Here is a 24,000-nt window from a genome sequence, read left to right as displayed (position 1 = left end):
TGTGATAACAAATGTACTCTCGAAAGGTCTAACAGCGCAATCCCACTTCTAACACCAATGTCACCAATGTAGGTCTCTGGAGCACAGCAAAGACACAATGTGGGCAGTTCGCCAGTGTGCCTGACAGTGGGACAAAATGGAGGTGATGAAACAGGTATCAGACAGTGTCATTGTGTCTGGGAATGTGTGCGTGTGTGTGTGTGTGTGTGTGTGTGTGTGTGTGTGTGTGTGTGTGTGTGTATGTGTGTGGGTGGGGGGGGGGGCGTGGCAGGGTGTGAAGGAGGGAATAATGTCTTGGAATTACTAACATGCTGAATCACAAATCACACCCAAGTCAAATTCTCTTGAACATCAGAGAACCAGAGAACAGAGATGGAGGAGTCAGGAGAGAGCATAGGGACGAACTAAATCTGTGTGTGTGTGTGTGTGTGTGTGTGTGTGTGTGTGTGTGTGTGTGTGTGTGTGTGCGTGTGTGTGTGTGTTTTGCACATGTAAGCATGGGTGTCTAATAGCCCATGGGAGATATCGAGAGAGTCAGACACGCTACCCTACATACCATAACCGTCGGCGGCATAAGTAAACACATTACGGTTCAATACTAAGTTTGTTCGCGTCGAAAGTGATTTATTGGTCGGTATAGCCGTTTGCCCCAGGCCCTAAAGCACCAGCGTGTGTTAAGGAACTCACCGTAGAGCAGAGAGGCTCTCAGCCTAGTGGAGCTCTACAACTCCCTCCAACACAACTCCCCTGGGGCTCACGGCTGGAGTCGGGGAAGAAGTAACCTTTAAAATTCAATAAGGGAGTCAACGACCCAAAATGCACACTTGACCACGAGGGTTAGATTCATTTTGTTCTGCCCCGCCCGCTTTCTTTGCCCTCTCCTAATAGTCATACAGTCTCCGCTGCTTTCCAAGCTAAAGGAACATTTTCCTGGAAGGAACATCTTCATCTTTAGCAGTGAAAACCAAAAGCTATATAAGGAGATTTCAAACGAACACCCATTTCTCATTAAGCTATTTTCTGCACTGACATTTTTACATGAAATGTCCGTATAGCGTCAAGTGGCAGTACAACAAGGCATTGTGGGTTTTGGAGTTCTTTTTGAGAGCAGTCATTACCAGAGGTCTGACAAGGCAGACGGATTCTAATCTACGCAAAGTATCAGGAGTCAAAAGGTTTGTAATTTCATTATCATTTTACAGGGCAGGGCTGACGAGCATTGTCATCTTTTGTCTCTGCTGCATCAGAGATTGATGTTGGCAGGGGCATATTGATGAAGCTGTAGGTGGTTATTGAGCTCTCTCGAAAAGATTTCATCGTCATGTCTGTGCATAAAAATGGCGTGGTAGAGTGCACCCATTCCCATCATGCAAGGAAAAAGCCTGATATGGTAATCTCTCTCTCTCTCTCTCTACACACACACACACGTACACAGATCCATTCCATTTCTCCTTGACAAAATGCAGACACGCGCACACACACACACACACACACACACACACACACACACACACACACACATACACACACTGCATACTTCCCTTTAGCTCATTGGAGATGGCTTGTCGGCGCACAGGTCAGGTGAAGACAGTGTTTGGCAGACAGTCTGCTGTCAAGTTGGTTATATCAGCTCCATCTCCTCTCTCTCTCTCTCTCTCACACACACACACACACAATGTTCTAAAATAGCCACCCAACACACAATCACACACACACACACACACACACACACACACACACACACACACACACACACACACACACACACACACACACACACACACACACACACACACTAACACACAAAGAACCCCACAGAATATTCATACTGACACACACACACAGGACTAATACAAAAAGAGACATATGATAGAGGCAAACACAGCCATGCTGTTGCCTTGACACACTTAAACTGAGCCTGCCTCAAATCCCAGATGAACAACATTATCTTTAGGTGCACTTCTATGTTTATATGTTTTTTGTTTGATTTTGGAGGCTGGCAGAACATACCTATGTGGTATTAGTGTTCAAGCCAGAAGAAAACAGCAGTTTGTGGCTATGTGACCAAGTGATAATTTGTAATCTAAACATGTCACACAGTTCTTGATATTAGGTAAGTTAAACAGTGGAGAAGAAATGAAACACATCTACTGTATCTTTCATGGGGACAACAGTGCTACAGTAAACACAGTCCAGTAAAATACTAAAACACAAGCAAAGCAACTGTACAGAACATGGCTATTTAAGGTTTCTGTGATCCTTTTTCTGATCTATTTAGCTCTGCTGCTCCTTGTACTTAATGCATCATTTCCATACACACTCCAAAACACACTGATGTCCATTCTCATGCTCTTCTGTAGTCAAACATGATCAAACATGATCAAACTAAATTAAGTAGGCCTAAGGGATAATGAATGACACATTGTTATTAGGGCTGTCAATCGATTAAAAAAAATAATCTAATTAATTTCATACTCTGTGATTAATGAATCTAAATTAATCGCATATATAATTTTTACTGTGAAAGTATTTTAAATATTTAATTTCAAATGAATCAATGAATAATCAGCATTAGTGACATTAAAGTTCAAAAACTCTTATTATTATCTTCACTGTTCAAATAAAAGTTTTTTTTTTCACATACAAGGCATTTCAGGCCACAGATATAACCTAGGGGACACAATGAAAATGAATTAACACTCCCCTCAATGTCAACACTTATTTCTTTGCATTGATGTGCAACTATAGAGTTGATGAACTCCGGTGATATGCAAATTCCTTGCTGCAGACATTGCAGAGGACTTTATTTTCAACACTTTATTTTTTATCAACATCATCAGGCCATTTTTTAAAAGTAAATGTTCCAATCAATGATCCAGGCAGCACGTTTTCTTCTCTCTTCTTCATTTTACAGTCTGACTAGAACGGCTCAGGGTCAAAGGTCATACGGAATCGATTAATCTGCACTAATTTTTTTAATCAGTTATTTTTTCTCAAATTAATTAATCGAAATTAATCAGTTATTTTGACAGCCCTAGTTGTTATACAAAGTTACAGTAATACACGTTCTAGATGGTAAAGCAGCCCAGCGCGAAGCGGGGAAAAATGTATTAACGTTGTATAGTCGAACAGCGTGAAGTCCATTATCCCGCTTATTCCACTGTTGCCACTTGCATTGTGTTCATTTCCTGTTATAATGAAAGCGTTTTAATCTCTAAAACTGTATTGTTTGTAGAACTACTTCTTTCCGCCACATATCAACACATTTCTCAACTTACAGCACAAAATGCCGTTACTAGTTCTAAATGGATAGTTGCTATGGCCAAAGGCCAGTCGTTAGTTCCATCTCTCCCGTTGTCAAGCAGACATATCTCAGGATTCTGATGAACCTTTAGCTTTGAAACATCGCTATTTTCTTAACCTACATGTCATCCAACTTTAGCTAAAATCCACGTTCGTCATATGCTACAATGTTCCTATGTTCTGAACATCTGTATTTTACAGCTTGGATGCAACGTGACAGTTCATTTAAACTTAACGAGTTCGGCGAATTAATAAACAAGTGTGATATGGCCAACAAATTGGATCTACTTCATAGGTGTGCAAATAACATAGGGTAAATACACGTTCTAAATTACGCAGGACAATGGGGAAGTCAACCAAGCAGTGGAATAATACATAATACCCAGCAAAACATTTCAAATCTCAACTGCACTTAAACTGGACCATTTAGTCAAGTACACAAACCCACCCGACAAACCCAGTCCCATTTGACCGACCCCCAGCACGCGTGTTCCCTCAGTCCTGGACGTTTTACGTGCAGTCCATCAGTGTCAGGCCGGGTCACTGCAAGTGCCAGTCAGACGTTGGTCTGCTTTTAACACCTCTCTGTCCCTCCCTCGCTGGCCACATCTCCCTGTGCTCGCACTTTATTTTCCACGCAGCCACTTCTGACCACTAATTACCCGACGACAAGCCTCCTGGCACTGCGATGCACTACACAGAACAAATCGCAGTGTCCCCTCTCACTTGTAAGCCGCTCAGATACCTCTTCTAATGTTTAGGGGTAATTAACTTCAGATCTTGGGAGGAGGGCTTTTTTGCTTATAAGAGTAGGGCATTGCCTGTCACTCTCTCTATCTCTCTCTCTCTCTCTCTCTCTCTCTCACACACACACACACACACACACACACAAACACACACTCACACTTTAAGATGTGTTGAATGGGGAACTCAGAGACAGAGTCGGTGATTGGACATCAGCAGGGACAGGTGCACTGAGCTGTACAGCCATGGCTACCATGGTGACGGCACTAGAGGAAGCTGCAGGGATTCATGACTACACACGCAGGAGACGGCACAGAAGCTCCAAACAAAAATCAACTTGAAGAAAGTTCCACTGCCTTTTCTACCCTTGCTCCATGCACACAAACAAACACACTGACATACAAAAAAACCTCACACATGCTTGCTCACATACACACACACACACACACACACACACACACACACACACACACAAACCTCAGTAAAAGAGCTGGATTTGGGAGCCGATCAAATGAGTGAGTCAGCCAAAGAGACGTGGAGACGTGAAATTAGATTTGGACACTTTCTAAGGGAGCATGTCCCCCAGGCAGACAGAGCTGGCTGCCATAACTAGCACACACGGAGAGAGAGAGAGACAGAGGAGGGGGGAAAGAAAGAGAGAGAAAGAGAGAGAGAGAGAGAGAGAAAAAAAGTTTGAGAGAAAAAAAGAATACAGAGAGGAACATTTTATGAACTTTAAACACAGACAATAGTTCAACACACTCCGTGGTTCTAATAGCGAGCACAGGCCTAGCTGATGGTCACCTGATGGCCAGTCGATGAGCGCCTGTGGCTCTAATCAGTTTGTGCAGCATCGCCAATACCGACAGACCACCGTCTGTGGCTGCTGAGTTTGCCTACTTGTCTTTTAGAAGCAGTGTAATCATCAGATATTCCCTTAAAGAGACAATCCTGGTAGTTAGCAGCAGAATGTATCTTACAGTCTAGTGGACAGTGGGCAGTCTTTACTGTGTGCAAAGTAAAACTATTCTTCGCCACAAAAAGGCAACATAAGGCGACTAAGTGGTTGGTCAGCATCGTTGCTAGTGCTTTGAAATCTGCCCTGGTCTACGGTTGCCTTAACAGTCACTGTGTCACACCATACAGCACTTTCTACTACATTTGCACCATCAACAGTACTGCATTTTATCTGAGAGCCCATGTCCTACTGCTGTTGATACCACACAATTCACAAGCAGATGCAGACAATTACTTTTTATTCATGAATTTATGAAGGAGCAAAGCTAAAAGCACTTCCAAAAAGCCCACATGACATTCAGAGTCAACATCTCCCAGATATGAATCCTGTACTGATACTTACGTTTTACCAAACATGTAATATCAATAATTCACACTGTGGCAAAGTATGAATTAATGATTAATTCATATTAAGCACATTATTGATTTATGTCCGTGATGAATATGCTCATCATGCAAACTGCTTTAAACAATGTACTCAAAATAAAACTATACTTACAACTATACTATACTTAAAATATGCTTACTATACACTGTTTTTCTTTTCAATATATTCAGTCAAATAGTATTCACTCAGTAAGCCTATATGCCACCAACAACTACTCATCAGAAAAGAAACGAGAAACAATTCTACTGTGTCACTGGCACTACAAAGAAGAAAGTAAAACCCTCTGGGGATGGACTCACAGTATTGGTGTCAGGAGGGCACTCTGTGGTTGATCCTCACTGATCCTGAAACACTGAACGCTCAGGGGTGAAGGGGTCAAGGGTGAGGTGTTAGGGGTCGCTCATTCAGACAGCAGCAGATTGTGTGGAAGGACCTGGGTTGGACCCATGACTGCAAAAATATGGACAGGATGGAGGAAAAATGAAGCTAAAATTGGTCAGCCATATTGGCAAAACTGGAGATAGAGTCTCCGTAGTAAGTATTTCTGGGAGCCAAAGTATGTGGTACAGGAAATGGGCTACATATGCCCTATTTGTTTAAATAGTTAACCATATTTGGTTAATTCTCCAGCGTCCACTGTCCACTGTTTTTTATAGTCATTGGGTTGGACCCGTCCAAGAATTCCACCGCTGTCTGGAGCTCAGCGTTAGGGTAAGAGGGGTGAAAGGATATGGGCTGGACACCATGCGGATGCACCAGCTCCGTGGGAACGTGGTCTGCTTGAGGCAGAAGAAGACGACGGGTGCCAGCTCCGGGAAGGGCATCACCAGGGTGCTCAGGTCGCTGCTCACGTCGTCCGCCGGGCCCACTTCCTCGATGATGTCGTCTGCCTGCGTCGGGCCGTAGTCCTCGCAGAGCCCCGCCCCCGACTGGGACACACCCAGTGGCACGGGACAGTCCTCGGTCGTCATGGCGACGCAGCAGCAGCAGCAGCAGCCTAAAAAGTAAAGAAGAGGGGGGATACACATTAAATGGGTGTCAGGATCCAAAGCATGTAACATTACATCACAGCTGCCCACTCTCACCAGCCAAACTGCTCCTGGCCATACAGAGTTTTTTTTTTTTTAATAAGAGCGAGGAACCCACCACTTCTCAGTTTTGTTAGTAACACAATAACTGCACCTGCACTCAAACCCATTTAGCTCCGAATAGCTCCCTGGAGAAAACTGAAAACACAGCATTGCAAGAGGACTTCCTCCTCAAACAACATTATTGAATAATTAAAATGATCATTAAAAAGCTTTTTTGTCATCTCTGTTGCCATTGCCTTGCCTTCAGCACACAGACTCTCTGCAGTATTTGTTGGTAGATTAACTCATTCTGCTTCTGCCATGCTTTTTTATTGGTAAGGTAAGAATGATGCGGCTGTCCACAACCGATTCTGTTCTCTGTGTGAGGGTTAGGCTGCTGCTCCACCCCACACTGTTAGGGAGTTACTTTACCTAGCCCTGTGCACATCCATTAAAATTAATAAGCCACTCTGTTTCTGTTCCAGAACACCAATTCCACCTGCTGTCAGCGTTGCTGTGGTGATGAGCTGAATCTAAGTCAGCGGTTTCTCCTGCCTCTGTTGCCAGTGCTGAAGTGACAAGAGTCCCCCCCCAACACACACACTGCCACCCTCCACCCCACATCCTCCAGCACCCCTCCAGCATCCCAGCATTACAGAGCCAGCACCCGTCTCTCTGGATGGCTCTAAACTGGCCCAGCTGCCACAGATGGAGAGAGAGAGACAGGACAGGTAAGGAGAGGGAGAGAAAGAAAGAAAAGGGTGGAGAATGAGGATTTGGATTTTCTCTCGCTTCAATGCTGCATGCTGCCCCAGCAGTATTTCAAAATGTCGCTCTATGTCTCCAACTTTGTCTCCAACATTGTATTTGAAAACCATAATGACACACACACACACACACACACACACACTTTCTTCCTCTCTCTATCTCTCACACACACTGATACAGAGCTCGGAGAAAACATGCTAGATTCTGGTTTTCAACTCAAGTTCAAAGTTATGTTGTTAGGTGCACAAACCCACACTCTAACAAACCAATATATGCAACACTTCATTACTCACACAGTAATGTGGCTGCTTACCTCCCCATAGACCCACTAACAGAACTATATCCGATTTGGGGGTGACTGAAAGTGTGTGTGTATTTTATGTTCTGACAGCACCTACCTAAATCTGCAGATTCTCTAACCCTGGTCTGAATGTGACTTGGAGGGATTTGGGAGAGCTGCAGCTCTTAGTGCAGACGAAGCTCTTACAGAGAGCAGATAGCTAACAAACGTTCAGAAAAAGTCCTGTTGGCAAATTTGAGGAAAAGTCGGTAAAGGGGCTATTTCACACAATTTGAGGGTACTGAATTCAAATATTTTGTTTACCAAGCTCAATTTTGAGTTTTAAGCTTGCTAATTAGCATCATTTGCATAATTCACATACTTTTTGGTTTTGCTATCAAATATCATAGGAATTGCAAAAAATAAGGCATTAATATATTCTTTATGTATCAGATATGTTGTGGGACAGGACAGGAATTACCCCAATGACCCTCAAGTAGCAAATGAAAATAAGCTAAAATTAAAATATAAATTGAAATAATAGCTAAAATTCAGTATGACGGTTAGAAGCAAAATAGATTCCTTGATAACAAATTGATAGAATAGTAGGTGACTGCTCATTTTTCTGTAGAAACTAACTATTATGAACAGTTGTCAGTCTTTACAGAGGATTTACACTGTATTTTTTTTACTGTAAAGGCGACTGTGCTTCCCTAGTTAAAACATCTCACTGGTGCTCTTTCCTATCATTCAAATCCCAGCCATGCAAAAAAATGGAAGAGTGTGCATGTTTGAGGGTTGCCGAAGAGTGCTATGGAGATTGCATTATTTGCAAATAAAAATAAAAATTAGACAAGATATCCTTTATAGTGCAACAAAAAGAAACATTCTCCAGTGCATCATTACTGCATATGATGCTGAAAGGGAAGTGGACCTAGGACAAATCCTTAGCTATGAACTGATTAATGTCCCTGTACTGTAGCTATTGCAGATAGCGATGGTTATTTGTGAAGTGGAAATAAGTCATCCTCACTCAAGTGCTGTCTAGCAATGTGGAATGTCCAGTAGTGATCACTGTAAAAACTGCTCATTCAACACTGGTAATAGATGCTCAAGATCTAGTTATGTCTTTAGGGCACCCATCTGACTGCAGCACATTAAAGAAGTATGCAGGAAAGTTTGTAAGAAACTTTTGTATTGTTATTTGGTATGTGTTATGTGGTTAAAAACAGCACTTACTGATGCACTTATTCTTACTGTACTCTACCGTTTTAAAATTGTCCTAAAATTGTTGAGAGAATTGCTTTAAAACTTAACTGTTACCATGTTGTTAGTCGCTTTGGTTAAAAATACGTCAGCCGAATGTAATGTAATGTAATGTAATAATGGTGTAGGCCTATCTGATTAAGACCCAAAAAGTGGTTGAAACATACTTATTAAATTACACTGGAGCAAAGAAGACCATCATCACCTTTTTCCCTTTGCAACTGTCAAAGAAATCCCATAAAAACAGGAAGGCCTAGGGAAGCCTACATCAGACGGCCTAAAGATTAGGCTCTTCTGCATAGCATTAAGTGATTTGCATGCAGTAATTTGAACACTGACCTTGATCTAGCCTACTTTGGCTATTTAAAGGTAATTTATTGCCAAAACATCACACAATATAAATGAGCTATAACAATAAAGGACTTAATCACACACAAACTACTATTTTATCTGACTACAAAAATAATAATTATGTAGGAAGTTTAGAAGTTTGAAACCCAGAATTGACCAAAAGTGCACCAAATTCAACACAAATGACTCAATACACTTGGAGGAGGCCTGCGTCCTTTCTTTTCCAGATATTTTAGGATTTCGATATCGCTTCAGTATTGAGTATCAAGATATTTATGGCAGGTATTGTATCGAAGTCATAATTTTGGTATCATGACAACACTATGCCAGAGCCACTCTGTTTTCTAGATGTTGAGGATCGGAGGCTCTACCACCAACAAGTGATGCTGCTCAATGGCATATTAGAAGAGCACATTATCAAGCTCTAGTATAGAGGCAAGCACACATACCAAATCCAGTGTTACTAGAAGTAAAATGTTTTTTACTTGACGGTTGTTGCTGACGGTAGATGCAGTTCTGCATTAGGCTTATTCCCGCTATCTAAGTTCATATGTACTGTAGGATATATTCTGAGTTGAAGGTTATCTGTGCAATTTGTTATTGTGATGAAATGCATTAAACACCACAAGTGACTCATTAGAATTCCAGAGCCAGACAGTAACGGAGTACATTTACTTGAGTACAGTACTTGAGTACAATTTTGAGGGATCTGTACTTTACTCGAGTATCATTTTTGGGGAGTACTCATGACTTTACTCAAGTACATTTGAGAGGCAAATATTGTACTCTTTACTCCACTACATTTCTTTCCATAACCGTGAGTACCCGTTACTACTTCAAAAAAAAAAAGGAAAAAGAAAAATCTCGGAAACCCTGAAATTGTTGTTTCCCTCTCAAACGTGATTGGATTGTGCAGGCGCCACTGATTGGGACAGCATATCAGCAATCACCTTCAGCTTTCCGCCAAAGTCAACTCCATGGTCAGATTTAGATAAGAGACGAAACCATGGACGAAACAATGGATGAAGACGCAGCAGGTCCCACCTCGCCAGACTGTTTCAATTTTCTGAACAAGTTAATGATAGTTTTCGCTTCAAGTGTTTCAATTACAAAATAGTATTTTGTATTTGAAATACGTATTTTAAATACATGTATTACAAATACTGCCCATCACTGGCAACATGGTAAAAAGATGAAAATGACTTGATTTTACTTCCAATTCCTTTTACATTCTCCAAGGTATTAACATTAACATTTTTCATAAGTCCATGTAGGACATTTCTGTACATAAATGTAAGCACTGTGGCAGTAGTAATGCAATATTTAGAAAATGTAGGCTACTCTTGTACTCTTGATACTCAAGTTCTTTTAAAAACAAGTACTTCAGTACTTTTACTTAAGTAGACATCTGACTGTTGTACTTTTACTTGTACTTGAGTAAAATTTAGCAAAGGGTATCTGTACTTTTACTCAAGTAATGAAGCTGTGTACTCTGTCCGCCAATGTAGAATTCTGATTAGAATTTCCGAGTTTATTACATGTTAACTGTAATCATGTTCCCATTAAATACGTTAATAAACTATAGTATGGCTTCTTTAATGCTCAAACATGTATTTAGAGAACACTTTTATTTGGTTTTAGTGATTACTTTTGAAATCAACCCAATTTAGGGAAAAATAAGCAAAAATAAGCACTATTTTATGTTAAAATGCTGATTATGCAGCTTAGAACTCAGAATTGAGCTTGGTAAACAAAATATTCAGAATCAGCACCCTCATATTAGGTAAGAAGGGTGGTTTACCAACTTTTCCTCAAATTTGCCGTTCTCTTCTGTGAAGCTGCTCTCCCTCTATTAGTGGCAGGGCAGCAATGCTTCAGCAAAGCTAATTCATCATAGCCTAGAACCTTTTACCTGTTTGATCCAGACAGACAAGACACAAACACACACACAAACACACACGCACACACACACACACACACACACACTTTGCTGATGTCCCTAACATTCAGAGGGAAACAAGTGTGCTTGTATGAGTGTGTGGGCGCACAAATATTGGTGTGTGTGTATGTGTGTTGGTGTGTGTGTGTGTGTCTGGTTGGCTAGAAATGTACCCTTGAGGCAAAGGGCATTCCACCGTTGCCTGCACCTTTTCAGACATGTCCTTTCTACCATGCCACACGACATCTGGAGACCTGAGTGGTGAAGGATGTGACAATCAGCAGATATCGCAAAGAGGCCCCCTGCTCCTCTAAAGCCAGCAGTGTGATTCTTACATCGGCCCCCTCCCACGGGACACGTCAGTGGAATGCATGCATTCTCTTTCCTATGTTATCCGTTTTGACATCACATCCCCAGTAGTATGGGCCAGCAAACGTAACAAACTTTCTTGCACATGTTTGTGGTTTTTGTAGACAAAAGATGACATTACATGGTGTTACATGGTTGTTTGATAAATTAACATGTTCTGTCTATGAGAAAAGGTTTGTCACACTTTGAGCTTCATTCAAAATGTGATAACAATAGATAATGCAGTATATGGATGGCATAATGTTAAAATGTGCCCAAATGTGGTGTTGAGAGGCTCTCCTAGGCAAGTCAGCAAAAACAGAGGTGAGGAAAATTGCAGAGAGACAGAGAGGAGGGGTGAAGTGCCATCTTGGAACACATACAGTACATGTCACGTAGTTCAAAATGGCATCCCTGCCACAGCACAGGAAGCCCTGGACCTGACGACGTCTTACATAGAATATATTGGTACCAATGGCTATAAAATGAAAATACGTCCTCATATAAACCGTTCATAAACAACCTTATGGGTAAACTATGCTTGTAATGTCCGACACCTCACCTCACTTTCATTTTTGTGCTGATGCTTTCACTTCCACAGCATTTCAGTGTTCACTTTACAGCATCAGGTAGCGGCACTGGGGACATCTGGCTCACTCTCAGTTTAATTTGGAGTGAGGGGAAGTATTAAAGGCATTTCGTCATGACGTCGGCCGCCTCGTGGATTAAATATGTCTGCAGTCATGCGCTAACGCCCATTAAAATGCATTTTTCATGAACCTCAGCAAACTTATTAGTCATATACTTAGATGCTGTTTACGTTTACCGGCTCATGTGCTCCATTTGGTACTCTTGTGCTCACACAACACAATCGGGAGCTGCGGAGATGCGGCAAACAGCAGGCAAGCAGTAATTTAATGACTTGCACGGAGAATGTTACAGAGACATTTTAGAACTGAAAGTGCCGTCATAGCAAACACATAAGCGGGCAAATTCGGTGCAGCTGCAGCAGTCGAGAAAAGTCTTTGGTGGCTGTCACGAGCCGTGAAGGAGCGGGCAATTTGCACAGCATAGTCCTTCAGTGTTAAAGACACCCCTTGACGCCCCTCACGGCCTATGCTCCGCTAGCGGAACACATACGCATAATGTTCATTTCTTCTTGTCTTCTTTAATTGGGGCGAGGTCGGTGCGCGCCACCAGTTCTATGGAGGCAAAAGAAACTCCAATATCTCAGTGGGGCGCAGAGTGAATCAACTGAGGATGTGGTGATTAAACCAAATAAGCGCAATTCAGTTGGTACAGTACGAGTGTATGTTCAGTATGGTATCAGGCAATAAGCTGAAGAGTATTTTCTCTCATAATTAACCAAGGCATGGTTAAGTAGACTAAACCAGGGGTTCCCAAACTTTTCAACCCGCGACCCCCAAAATAACCGTGCCAGAGACTGGCGACCCCCACTATCCCTGGATGTGACTCAAAAAATAAAATAAAATAAAATGTGTGCACCGGCCATACGCACTAGGCTTATCCAAACACGGCTTAACGGCAACAAAAAAGAACAGAGCAGTCTGTTATGATTTTACATATAGAAATTTACTATATGATAAAAGCAGAATACCTTAGTCAAAAAATAATACCCATGTAACATGAGTGCACATTATTGCTGTCGTGCAAACTTAACTTTGAAACATTGCTTTAATTTCCATTTTAACAGAAGAATATCTCAGTCAGGGTAATATCCACAAACTGTTGTAAACATATGTACATTGTTGCTGCGCAAATTTACATTTTTGCAACTATCTTTCAGCATAAATCTCATATAATGAGATGGAAGCGCGCTATACGCGGAACACAGCAAGTCCATTCTTGGTTTAATTGTGGAGACGGCCACACGGAGATCATCCTCCACATTTAGACGCGATCTGTATTTGTTTTTAATATGGCAGTGCAGAGTAAGTCTTTTCGCACAGGTATGTGGAGCCAAACGGCGTCAGTACGTCCATCGCGGCCTTCAAAAGCTGTGGATATTCCCTCTCGACTGAAATCCAGAACTCAGCAAGCGTCTTGGAATTAAAATCTGTCTTTAAAGTGCGGTCAAGTGACAGCTCTTTTATTTTTCCAAAATGTATTTGATTTATGGAAATCATTTCGCGACCCACCCATCGGCGTCCCGCGACCCCCGAATCAACAAGAGTATTGGTCTCTCTCTCTAGCTCTCTCTCTCCTCAAAGTGATAACATAATAGTACAACATCCAATAGTTACAAAAAGAGCATCTCTTTCTGTCTTTCACACTCTGTCCATCTCCATCCTACCCTACCCATGCTGTCTCATGTAACATTTCCTCAGACCTCAGATCCTTTTCATCCCTTCCTCCCTTCTGTCCTTCTCACTCCTGTCCTCCTCTCACTTCACTCTCTCTATCTGTCTGAAAAAGATCCATAATTCCTTTCATCTGCAATCCTTATGCCCTCCCCTCCCTCTCCATCCCTTACCTAACCCCTGCCTCCACAAACGGACCCTCATAATGAGTTATGTCAAAGTGGCCCTCCAGAGAGTGTGGGTGCGGGTGGATTAAAGTGATTTGTAACTACCGTCATTGTAATCTGTTCCTACAGCATTAGCGAAACATGAGACAAGGCTAGGCTAGGCCAGGCCTCTCACTGGGGCCCTGACTCTTGGGTATAACGACATTAGCGACCCTTGAATTTCCCCTGGGGATCAATAAAGTATCTATCTATCTATCTATCTATCTATCTATCTATCTATCTATCTAGCATCAAAGCGTCATTACCTACCTAACTACATGTACATCCCAAGTGATTCCATTCAGTAGGTATGTTAGCAGAAAGGTTGGTTTAAGAAGGTCTGTAAAGCGTAATCCACTGAAATAGGCGACAGCAAGGAAAGGAGGACATTGAGAACTTGAGATGTCCTCTTGAGAAGTGAGGAAAGTACACCATACTGTACTGGTGGTATCTCATGGTGAACATATTTTGAATTTAATGTGATATCTGAGAATGATGGCACAGCTGTAGGATTGTAATTGAACGATTTACTATGTGACCCTTTGTCTTTCTAGATGAATCCAGAGGTGAGAAGCTGGGAGATCCAATAATGTTGACAATGATTTATAATTAGTGCTTTGCAGTCAATCAATGTCTTTCTAACAATAAATGGCACACTTAGGTCTTTCTAGGTCATTAAATCTCCCTCTACTTATAGTGGGAGGCTAAATAATGGACAACAGCTATACAGTCTAGTCTGGGAAGGGAGAGAATGAACACATAAAAAACAGTGAAGCACTGGAAGCTATTAATTATTTAATTATATAATTTGCTTTCTAATTAAGAGAGTACAGCCTTCCATATTAAATACCTCCTATAGGTCCCTGACAGAAACTGGGTGTGAAAAAAATATGTTATGAATTTCTCAAGACGGATTGTCAGCACACCCTAAAATCCACAGCCGTCTTCATCGCCATCATCCGGATACCCTAAAATCCACAGAATGCTCACACCTTCCTGGACAAATAGTTTTTGTGTAGCTGTCAGTGTGCTGCCATTCCTCCACCACAGGGGGAGTCTGTCTCCGTTGAGTTTCCTGTGACTGACAGGTGGCACAGCCGGAGCACTGTGTCACACTGCCCAGTCGCACTGCTAACAAGCTAACCGGGCTACTGCTACCAGACTGACAATCTGGCATGTCTGCAGGACCCCTGACACAGCATTTACCATAAAATCAAGGCTTGTAATACAATGACACTCCTTTTTTTTATATCGCTTTAAAACCGGCATGTTGGCATCAAGTGTAACGACACGAGTCCTTTTATCAGGGTGTTTAAAAAGCATAATAAAATGCTCATTGCTTTGTCTAGCACCTTTTTTAAAGATGGCACAGCATAAAATAAAAGAGGATGGAGGAGTGAAAAATTAGTGTTTTTGTGAGGAGGGTGAAATGGAATGTGGCACAGAAAGAAAGGGATGACGACATCAGAGGGGAAAGGCAACACAACCATCTATTCTGATGCTTTAGCATCTGTTCTTGACTGCCATGATTCATCCTTCTAATCTTTCTTTCTATTTTGGTTTGTTTCTATTTTGGGTTTCTTTTTGCTTGTTCCTGTCTTTCTTTTTACCTATCTGTCTGTCTGTCTGTCTGTCTGTCTGTCTGTATATTACTGAGAACAATGTGAGTATTTTGTGTTTTGTATGAGGGGGAAATAAGGGAACTCTGAGAAACACATTCTTCCCATTGTGAAGCATGAGGTCCACAGCATAAGGGCCACCGGAGGGAGGGAGGCACAGTGAGAGCATGTGGGCAGTGCTGAGGGACCGGCCGGCTGGCCGCCTGCCCAACCGCCCGCCGGCCTGCCTACCTGCCCACCCAACCACGCCAGTTCATGCCGGTGTAGGGCTTTACTTCAAACAACTGTACCTGTGTGTGACTAAGCTCTCTGAGCATGTGCTGTGTGTGCGTTTTCGAGTGTGTGTGTGTGCGCGCGCATTCCATTATGTTCTTGTATATGTCTATACCATGTAGATTTGTGTGCTTACATGTGTATGGATTTATGGGCTGTGTGTGTGTGTGTGTGTGTGTGTGTGTGTGAATCTGTATTTGCAAGTGTGTCCACACTTGTCCATGCATGAGCATCAGTGTGTTAGAGACAGAAAGTGTGTATCTCTGTGTGTGTGTGTGTGTGTGTGTGTGTGTGTGTGTGTGTGTGTGTGTGTGTGAGCGAAACATGGGGGCTCCCTGTCCGCATATAAAACACTATCTACATCTAAATCAATGTCAGGACCAGAGACCCTGGAGAGGCAATAGCAGGGCAGAGCGGAGAGATACAGAGAGATTTCAATGGACTGCCATATCCACAGAGGCCACTGTGATAGAGAGAGGGTGAAAAAAGAAGGGGAAATGGAGATGAGAGAGTGAGTGGATGAGAGAGGACAGAAGAGAGAGAGAGAGAGAGAGAGAGTTGTGCATGCTGCCACCCCTGTGCTAGCGTCTTCTTACAGCTCAGCGTGCATGGAGGCCCACGTGGTCCAGATCACAAAGCAGCTTTATGTTGGAACGGACCTCCACAGTGAAACCATAATGGGATGACACACACATGCTGCACGCTCACATCGCACACCCTAACTGTTCATTCCACCAGAATGAGTGCATACGTAACACAGACTCACCCATATCACATACTCACACTCATATCACACACTCATGGCTTAAAGCGTACACTGTGTGTCATGCACACACACTCATACAGAAACATTGTGACTTTGTATACAAACCTACACATACACATATACTGTGCATTCTATAGACCCTTTCAACAATAAAAACAAAAACAATGCTTGAACGTTCTATTTGGTTCCCGATCTACTTCCTCTGCATTAAGATAACATATGGAATGTTAAAAAGGAAGTCTTGTGGGGCCAACTATGATGCTGATAATGGAACTCTCTTAAAAGGGTCTATACATCCATACATGCCAGATTTTGATGTATTAACCTTATGGATTGGTATTCTAGCATGCACACAGGCACACACAGACAGATATGTGCAGTGATATACAGTATTAGCACATGCCATCAGTCAATACACATAAATAACCCCTAACCCACACGCTAACCCACAATCTCATACAGAGACACATAGAAGCACACATCACATACACACACACACACACACACACAGTCATGCATGCAGTATTCATGATCAAGAGAGTGGGGGAATGAAATGCATTGCTGTGCAAAGCCAGGTGAGAATATCACTCCTTGGCTGGGTGACTCAAGATTCCCAGTAGTCTCTCTCCCTCTCTCTCCCTCTCATCTCTTCCCTCGTTTCTTTACCTTTCCCTACTCTCCTCTCCACCTCTTTCTCCGGGCCATTGCTCTTGGAGGAACACTTTGCATCTGCCCTAATTACCTCATCTGCATAACCCAAGCACATTATCACACGGGCACACAGGGACAGCCAAGGCTACCAACTCACATGCAGAAGGAGAGTGAGCATGCACGCACACACATACACACACACACACACACACACACACACACACACACACACACACACAGACATGCACACACACACATGCACACACGCACACACATGCATGCACACACACACACACACACACACACACACACACACACACACACACACAGAGACATGCACACACACGCATGCATGTACGCACACACACACACACACACACGCACACACACACACAATATACAGTATTAGCACATGCCATCAGTCAATACACATAAATAACCCCTAACCCACACGCTAACCCACAATCTCATACAGAGACACATAGAAGCACACATCACATACACACACACACACACACACACACATACACGTACACACACACAGTCATGCATGCAGTATTCATGATCAAGAGAGTGGGGAATGAAATGCATTGCTGTGCAAAGCCAGGTGAGAATATCACTCCTTGGCTGGGTGACTCAAGATTCCCAGTAGTCTCTCTCCCTCTCTCTCCCTCTCATCTCTTCCCTCGTTTCTTTACCTTTCCCTACTCTCCTCTCCACCTCTTTCTCCGGGCCATTGCTGCGGAGGAACACTTTGCATCTGCCTAATTACCTCATCTGCATAACCCAAGCACATTATCACACGGGCACACAGGGACAGCCAAGGCTACCAACTCACATGCAGAAGGAGAGTGAGCATGCACGCACACACATACACACACACACACACACACACACACACACACACACACACACACACACAGAGACATGCACACACACACACACATGCATGCACACGCACACACACATGCATGCACACACACACACACACACACACACACACACACACACACACACACAGAGACATGCACACACACGCATGCATGTACGCACACACACACACACACACGCACAGACACACACAAACCTTTTACTTAAATGCTTTTTAGCCCATGCTTATAGCCTCCCAGTGTCGTGTGCTTAACAGCAGGGAGGAGCTACAGCAGCTATGACTACTCCTCCACCCGACATCTCCTCCCTCGCTCTTTCTCTCCCTTTACGTCCTCTGCTCCTTTCCTCCCACCATCACTCTTTCTCTCCTCCTCCTTCTCCTGTCTTCCTCCTCTCCTCTCCTCCCCTCGACTCCTCCTTTCCTCTCCAGCCTGGATGTCTGCTGCATCAGCAGTTCTCTCCTCCGCTGCTGTGAAATTGGATTTGAATATGGATTTGGAAACGAGGCACTTGCTGGTGAAGAGGAAAGTCATAAAGATAAAGAATAGTGACATCCAGAGAAGACCAAGCTGCATGCATGGGTGAGGAAGAGAGAGAGGGAAAGAGAGAGAAAGAGCAGATGAGAGAGAAGAAGAAAGAATGGAAGCAGGAATGGAAATCAGGAGCCGAAACACATGAAAGTGGTCAGATCCTCCAATTGAGGGAAAGATCCTAGTGTCATTTTACTGATTAGCTGAACCAAAATTGAACCACAAAACTGAGCACTTAGATAAGAGCCGTCTTCTTTCTCTGTTTCTCCTTCTCACAATCCAACTCTTTCTCTAACTCTAACTCTCTTTCCTCTCTCTCTCTCTCTCACACACACAAACAAGCCACCAAGCTCACTTAGTGGGCTGGCTAGCGGACTGCACTCAGGTGAAGAGTGAAATTAAATAATGAAGGAGGTAACACACTTGGTGTTTATGGCTCCTGACACACACACACACACACACACACACACACACACACACACACACACACAGACACACACACACACATGCATGCACACGCACACACACATGCACACACACACACACACACACACACACACACACACACACACACACACACAGAGACATGCACACACGCCATGCATGTGCACGCACACACACACACACACACGCACAGACACACACAAACCTTTTACTTAAATGCTTTTAGCCCATGCTTATAGCCTCCCAGTGTCGTGTGCTTAACAGCAGGGAGGAGCTACAGCAGCTATGACTACTCCTCCACCCGACATCTCCTCCCTCGCTCTTTCTCTCCCTTTACGTCCTCTGCTCCTTTCCTCCCACCTCCTTTCTCCTCCTCCTTCTCCTCCTCCTCCTCCCTCGACTCCTCCTTTCCTCTCCAGCCTGGATGTCTGCTGCATCAGCAGTTCTCTCCTCCGCTGCTGTGAAATTGGATTTGAATATGGATTTGGAAACGAGGCACTTGCTGGTGAAGAGGAAAGTCATAAAGATAAAGAATAGTGACATCCAGAGAAGACCAAGCTGCATGCATGGGTGAGGAAGAGAGAGAGGGAAAGAGAGAGAAAGAGCAGATGAGAGAGAAGAAGAAAAAGAATGGAAGCAGGAATGGAAATCAGGAGCGAAACACATGAAAGTGGTCAGATCCTCCAATTGAGGGAAAGATCCTAGTGTCATTTTACTGATTAGCTGAACCAAAATTGAACCACAAAACTGAGCACTTAGATAAGAGCCGTCTTCTTTCTCTGTTTCTCCTTCTCACAATCCAACTCTTTCTCTAACTCTAACTCTCTTTCCTCTCTCTCTCTCTCTCACACACACAAACAAGCCACCAAGCTCACTTAGTGGGCTGGCTAGCGGACTGCACTCAGGTGAAGAGTGAAATTAAATAATGAAGGAGGTAACACACTTGGTGTTTATGGCTCCTGACATTAATGCACCAGGGAGACTGGCTGGACAATGGCTGCTGCACAGTGCAGGGTTGCGAGCGCGGGGTGGGAGGGTGGAGAGGGCTCAGGGACCAGATGCTTTGTTCCCTTGCCTGTGGTTCTCTTTTGTAGCGTTGAGAGAATGGTCGGATTGTACAGGGCTCTGTCAGTGCCCCTTGGTGTACAGAGAAAAAGAAAATGAGAGAGGTAAGAGAGAGAGAGGGGGGGAGAGAAACATAAGCACTCTCTCTGTGTCTCTCTCTCTCTCTCTGTTTCTCTGTGTCTGTCTCTTACACACACAATCTCTCTCTCCCTCTTTCTCTATCTGACTCACACGCACAAAACACACACACACACACACACACACACACACACACACACACACACACAACACACACATGTGCGTGCGCAGTCGCGCGCACACACACACACACATACACACACACAATATACCCCTACTGGTATCCCATTAGTGCCTGTACAGATGTTTTGTGCTAGTTCTCTGCTGCACTGACAGCAGAAGTTGGCAAAGATCTTTGTTGACATTTTCAGCATCCATGTCTGCGGCCGTTCTGGATGCCACTGTAAATCACCCAGCAAAGCAAAACAAACAAAAAAAGAGACCCAGACAATAATGCTGCAACCCCCGATACCAGCCTGGCCAATTGGGAGGCTGTTGCCATGGCAACCAGGTGTCGGCTTGGCCCTGGTGAGGGCAGGGGCCTGCTCCACCCTGAGTCTCCAGGAATGGCTCCAGGTTCCTCTTGAGCCCACTGCACACCGGCAGCGGAACGGCCACACCACACACGCAATCATCTGTCCCCGCACACAGGAAGTACAGCGAATATAATCACAATCTGTGATGAACAATGGATGGCAACACTGAGAAAAAGAGAACTGTATCATAATCATCTGGTGGTGTGGGTGGAGGTAATAGAAAACAATGGAAACTAAATTATCAAATTTCAGTAGCAGAGTGCACCACTCGGCGTTGGTGATATGATGGTCATGTAATGTTTAAAGTGTATTTCACCTTTCGTATTAATTATTTTGTATCCGAATTTCAATTCAATCCTGCTCTTGCAAAGGCTGCTCATGAAACCTTCATGCCGCCCCATGAAGCTGAGGCACCTCCATTTAAAGAGGCCATTACAGACAGAATGACAGCATGTAGAGGGGCCAACTCCATTCTCTCTCCATTCTCTCTCAAAACCAGTCCTCTCATCCTCCAGCTCCTGTGGTATCACCACACACCATGTGGCCCTCTCTGGCTAAACATTTCATTACATTAATCTCTTCTCCACCCCCTGGTCTCTGTTGCATGTATAATGTTGGTATGGGATGGTCTGTCATGGTACTGTATGTCGTCTCTCAGCAGCACAGGAGTCCATAATTACAAGCCATCACTGTGGATTACACTAATACGAGACATTAGAAAAGAGTCACATTGCCATTCCAGAAGACACCCATTCACTGCCGCCCCCCATCTCTCACACACACACACTCACACACACACACACACACACACACACACACACATATCACAAGCGTCTGCGTCCTAGTGAAGCTCAGTGATCTGTCCAGGGCTGAGCCGGAGTTACAGCCTCAGTGGTCAGTCAGTCTGAATTTGGGCGGTCAGGCCAATTAGCCTTCAGAGGCGACCGAGATTAATGGCCAGAGCCCGCAGAGCGGCGCAAGCTAATGGCCTCGACGTCGGTGGCCAAGACGAGATGCAGCGATGAGGAACCCGAGTCCTTCGGTGTCAGTCAAGCAGTCGGCCTGCAGTAGTCACCCACCAACTAGCACAATACAGACTGCTAGTGAAGATGCTGTTTTGTTATTTCAGCCCTGCATATGCGTTACTTAAGAAAGCTTCTCTCAACCCTGCTCAAGTCGAGAACTACCGCCCTGTCTCACTACTGCCTTTCCTATCCAAAGGCATTGAACGAGCAGTCTCCAAACAGGTCTCTGACTTCCTTTCACAGAACAACCTTCTGATCCAAATCAGTCTGGGTTCAAAAAGCTGCCACTCTACGAAACGGCTCTGCTGTCTGTAACAGAAGCCTTAAAGAAGCCAGGGCTGACCGCCGTCATCAGTACTCATTCTGCTTGACTTATCGGTTGCCTTTGACACGGTTAATCACCGAATCCTTCTCTCTATACCGCTGACATGGGAATCTCCGGTTCTGCTCTCTCCTGGTTTGAATCCTACCTCACAGGACGCTTCGTTTAACGTTATCATGGCTTGGTCAGCTATCCGCACCTCACCATCACCACAGGGGTCCCCAGGGCTCAGTGCTGGGCCCCTCCTCTTTGCTATCTACACCACCTCCTTGGGACAGATTATCCGTTTCAGACGGCTTCTCATACCACTGCTATGCAGACGACACACAGCTCTATCTGTCCTTTCCACCTGGCGACCCCTGGTTTCAGCACGGATCTCGGATTGCCTTTCAGACATAGTTACATGGATGAAGGCACACCACCTCCAGCTGAACCTCTCAAAGACTGAACTGCTGGTCATCCCAGCTAAACCTACCATACACCACGACATCAACATCAAATTTGACTCCCTGTCTGTTTTACCGACCAGGACTGCAAGAAATCTAGGAGTTGTTCTTGACAACCAACTAAACTTCTCAGATCATGTTGCCTCAGTAAGCCCGGTCATGCCGTTTAAGCAAGACTCTACAACATAATGGAAAATCAGGACTTACTTGACTCAAGATGCTACCCAACTTCTGGTTCAGGCAATAGTCATCTCACGACTCGACTACTGCAATGCCCTCCTGACAGGTCTCCCAGCCTGCGAGTGAAACCACTTCAGATGATCCAGAACGCTGGGCGGCGCCTGGTCTACAACCAACCCAAAGGGCACATGTTACCCCGCTGCTCATCCAGCTACACTGGCTACCTATGGCGGCCCGCATCAAATTCAAGTCTCTAACGCTTGCCTACAAAGTAGTCTCCGGTTCTGCTCCCACCTACTTGAATGCCCTCTTACAGACTTACACTACCTCCAGACCGCCGGCCCTTTGATGAACGACGTCTAGCTCTACCACCGGTACGCTCAAGCCAATCCAAACTTTTCTCATCTGTTTTTCCTCATTGGTGGAACACACTTCCAGTTCCTACAAGGGCAGGGACATCCTTTTCCACTTTCAAAAAACTCCTGAAGACCCAGCTCTTTAGAGAACATCTACTCTCATAGCAACACTTACAACAAGTCTTACTGATCCTAGCACTCACCAGCCGTTTTAAACTGACAAGTAACTGTTAAAAACAGCACTCACCGACGCACTTATTCTTACTGTACTCTAATGTTCTTTTAAACTGTCCTAAAATTGTGAGAATTGTTCTAAAACTTACTGTTTACCATGTTGTTAGTCGCTTTGGTTAAAAAGCGTCAGCCAAATGTAATGTAATGTAATGTAATGTAATGCATATCTTTTGTATATTATGTCCTGTATATGTGGTGCATAACGCATGTGGATATGATGGTATAGGTCTGTTTATAAGACGGTCTACATTTGTATGGTGCCATGGTGAGAGGAATGATAACATTTTTAAAATTAGTTCAAACCATGCAGCTTTGGCTTCAAAAGTATCTCTGAGAAGTGAAGCACGAGTTGGGCATAATAATTCAAATATATTTGTTGTTTTCCTTGATGAAAGCATTGTGACATTTCCAGATCATTCAATAATGAAGTATTTGCTTTGCAGCCCCAGGATTTGTAATCAAGAGAAAACACAAACATCCAACTAATCAGCATAAAAAGGTGGCTCTGTCTGATGATCAGTCATGCTGAATCATCTGTATCACATTGGCATTCATGCATTCCAGATAGACAGTGTGCTTGCTT

At 43.8% G+C, this 24,000-nt stretch overlaps 1 protein-coding gene across 2 annotated transcripts in view; it reads right to left on the bottom strand.

Moving 5' to 3' along the window:
* Positions 1-24,000, bottom strand: part of LOC125295565 (voltage-dependent T-type calcium channel subunit alpha-1I-like) — a 171,731-nt gene that overhangs the window by 127,950 nt on the left and 19,781 nt on the right. For both annotated transcript variants that reach the window (XM_048244882.1, XM_048244883.1), the window contains exon 3: positions 6,185-6,449. In XM_048244882.1, the coding sequence (XP_048100839.1) occupies positions 6,185-6,423 (239 nt within the window). In that variant the 5' untranslated portion in view covers positions 6,424-6,449. The remainder of the gene's footprint in view (positions 1-6,184; positions 6,450-24,000) is intronic.

This window comes from Alosa alosa, chromosome 6, assembly GCF_017589495.1.
Source record: "Alosa alosa isolate M-15738 ecotype Scorff River chromosome 6, AALO_Geno_1.1, whole genome shotgun sequence".
Classification (NCBI taxonomy): Eukaryota; Metazoa; Chordata; class Actinopteri; order Clupeiformes; family Clupeidae; genus Alosa; species Alosa alosa.
The sequence above is the reverse complement of the archived record's forward strand: the minus strand, read 5'-3'. Positions and strand labels throughout refer to the sequence as shown.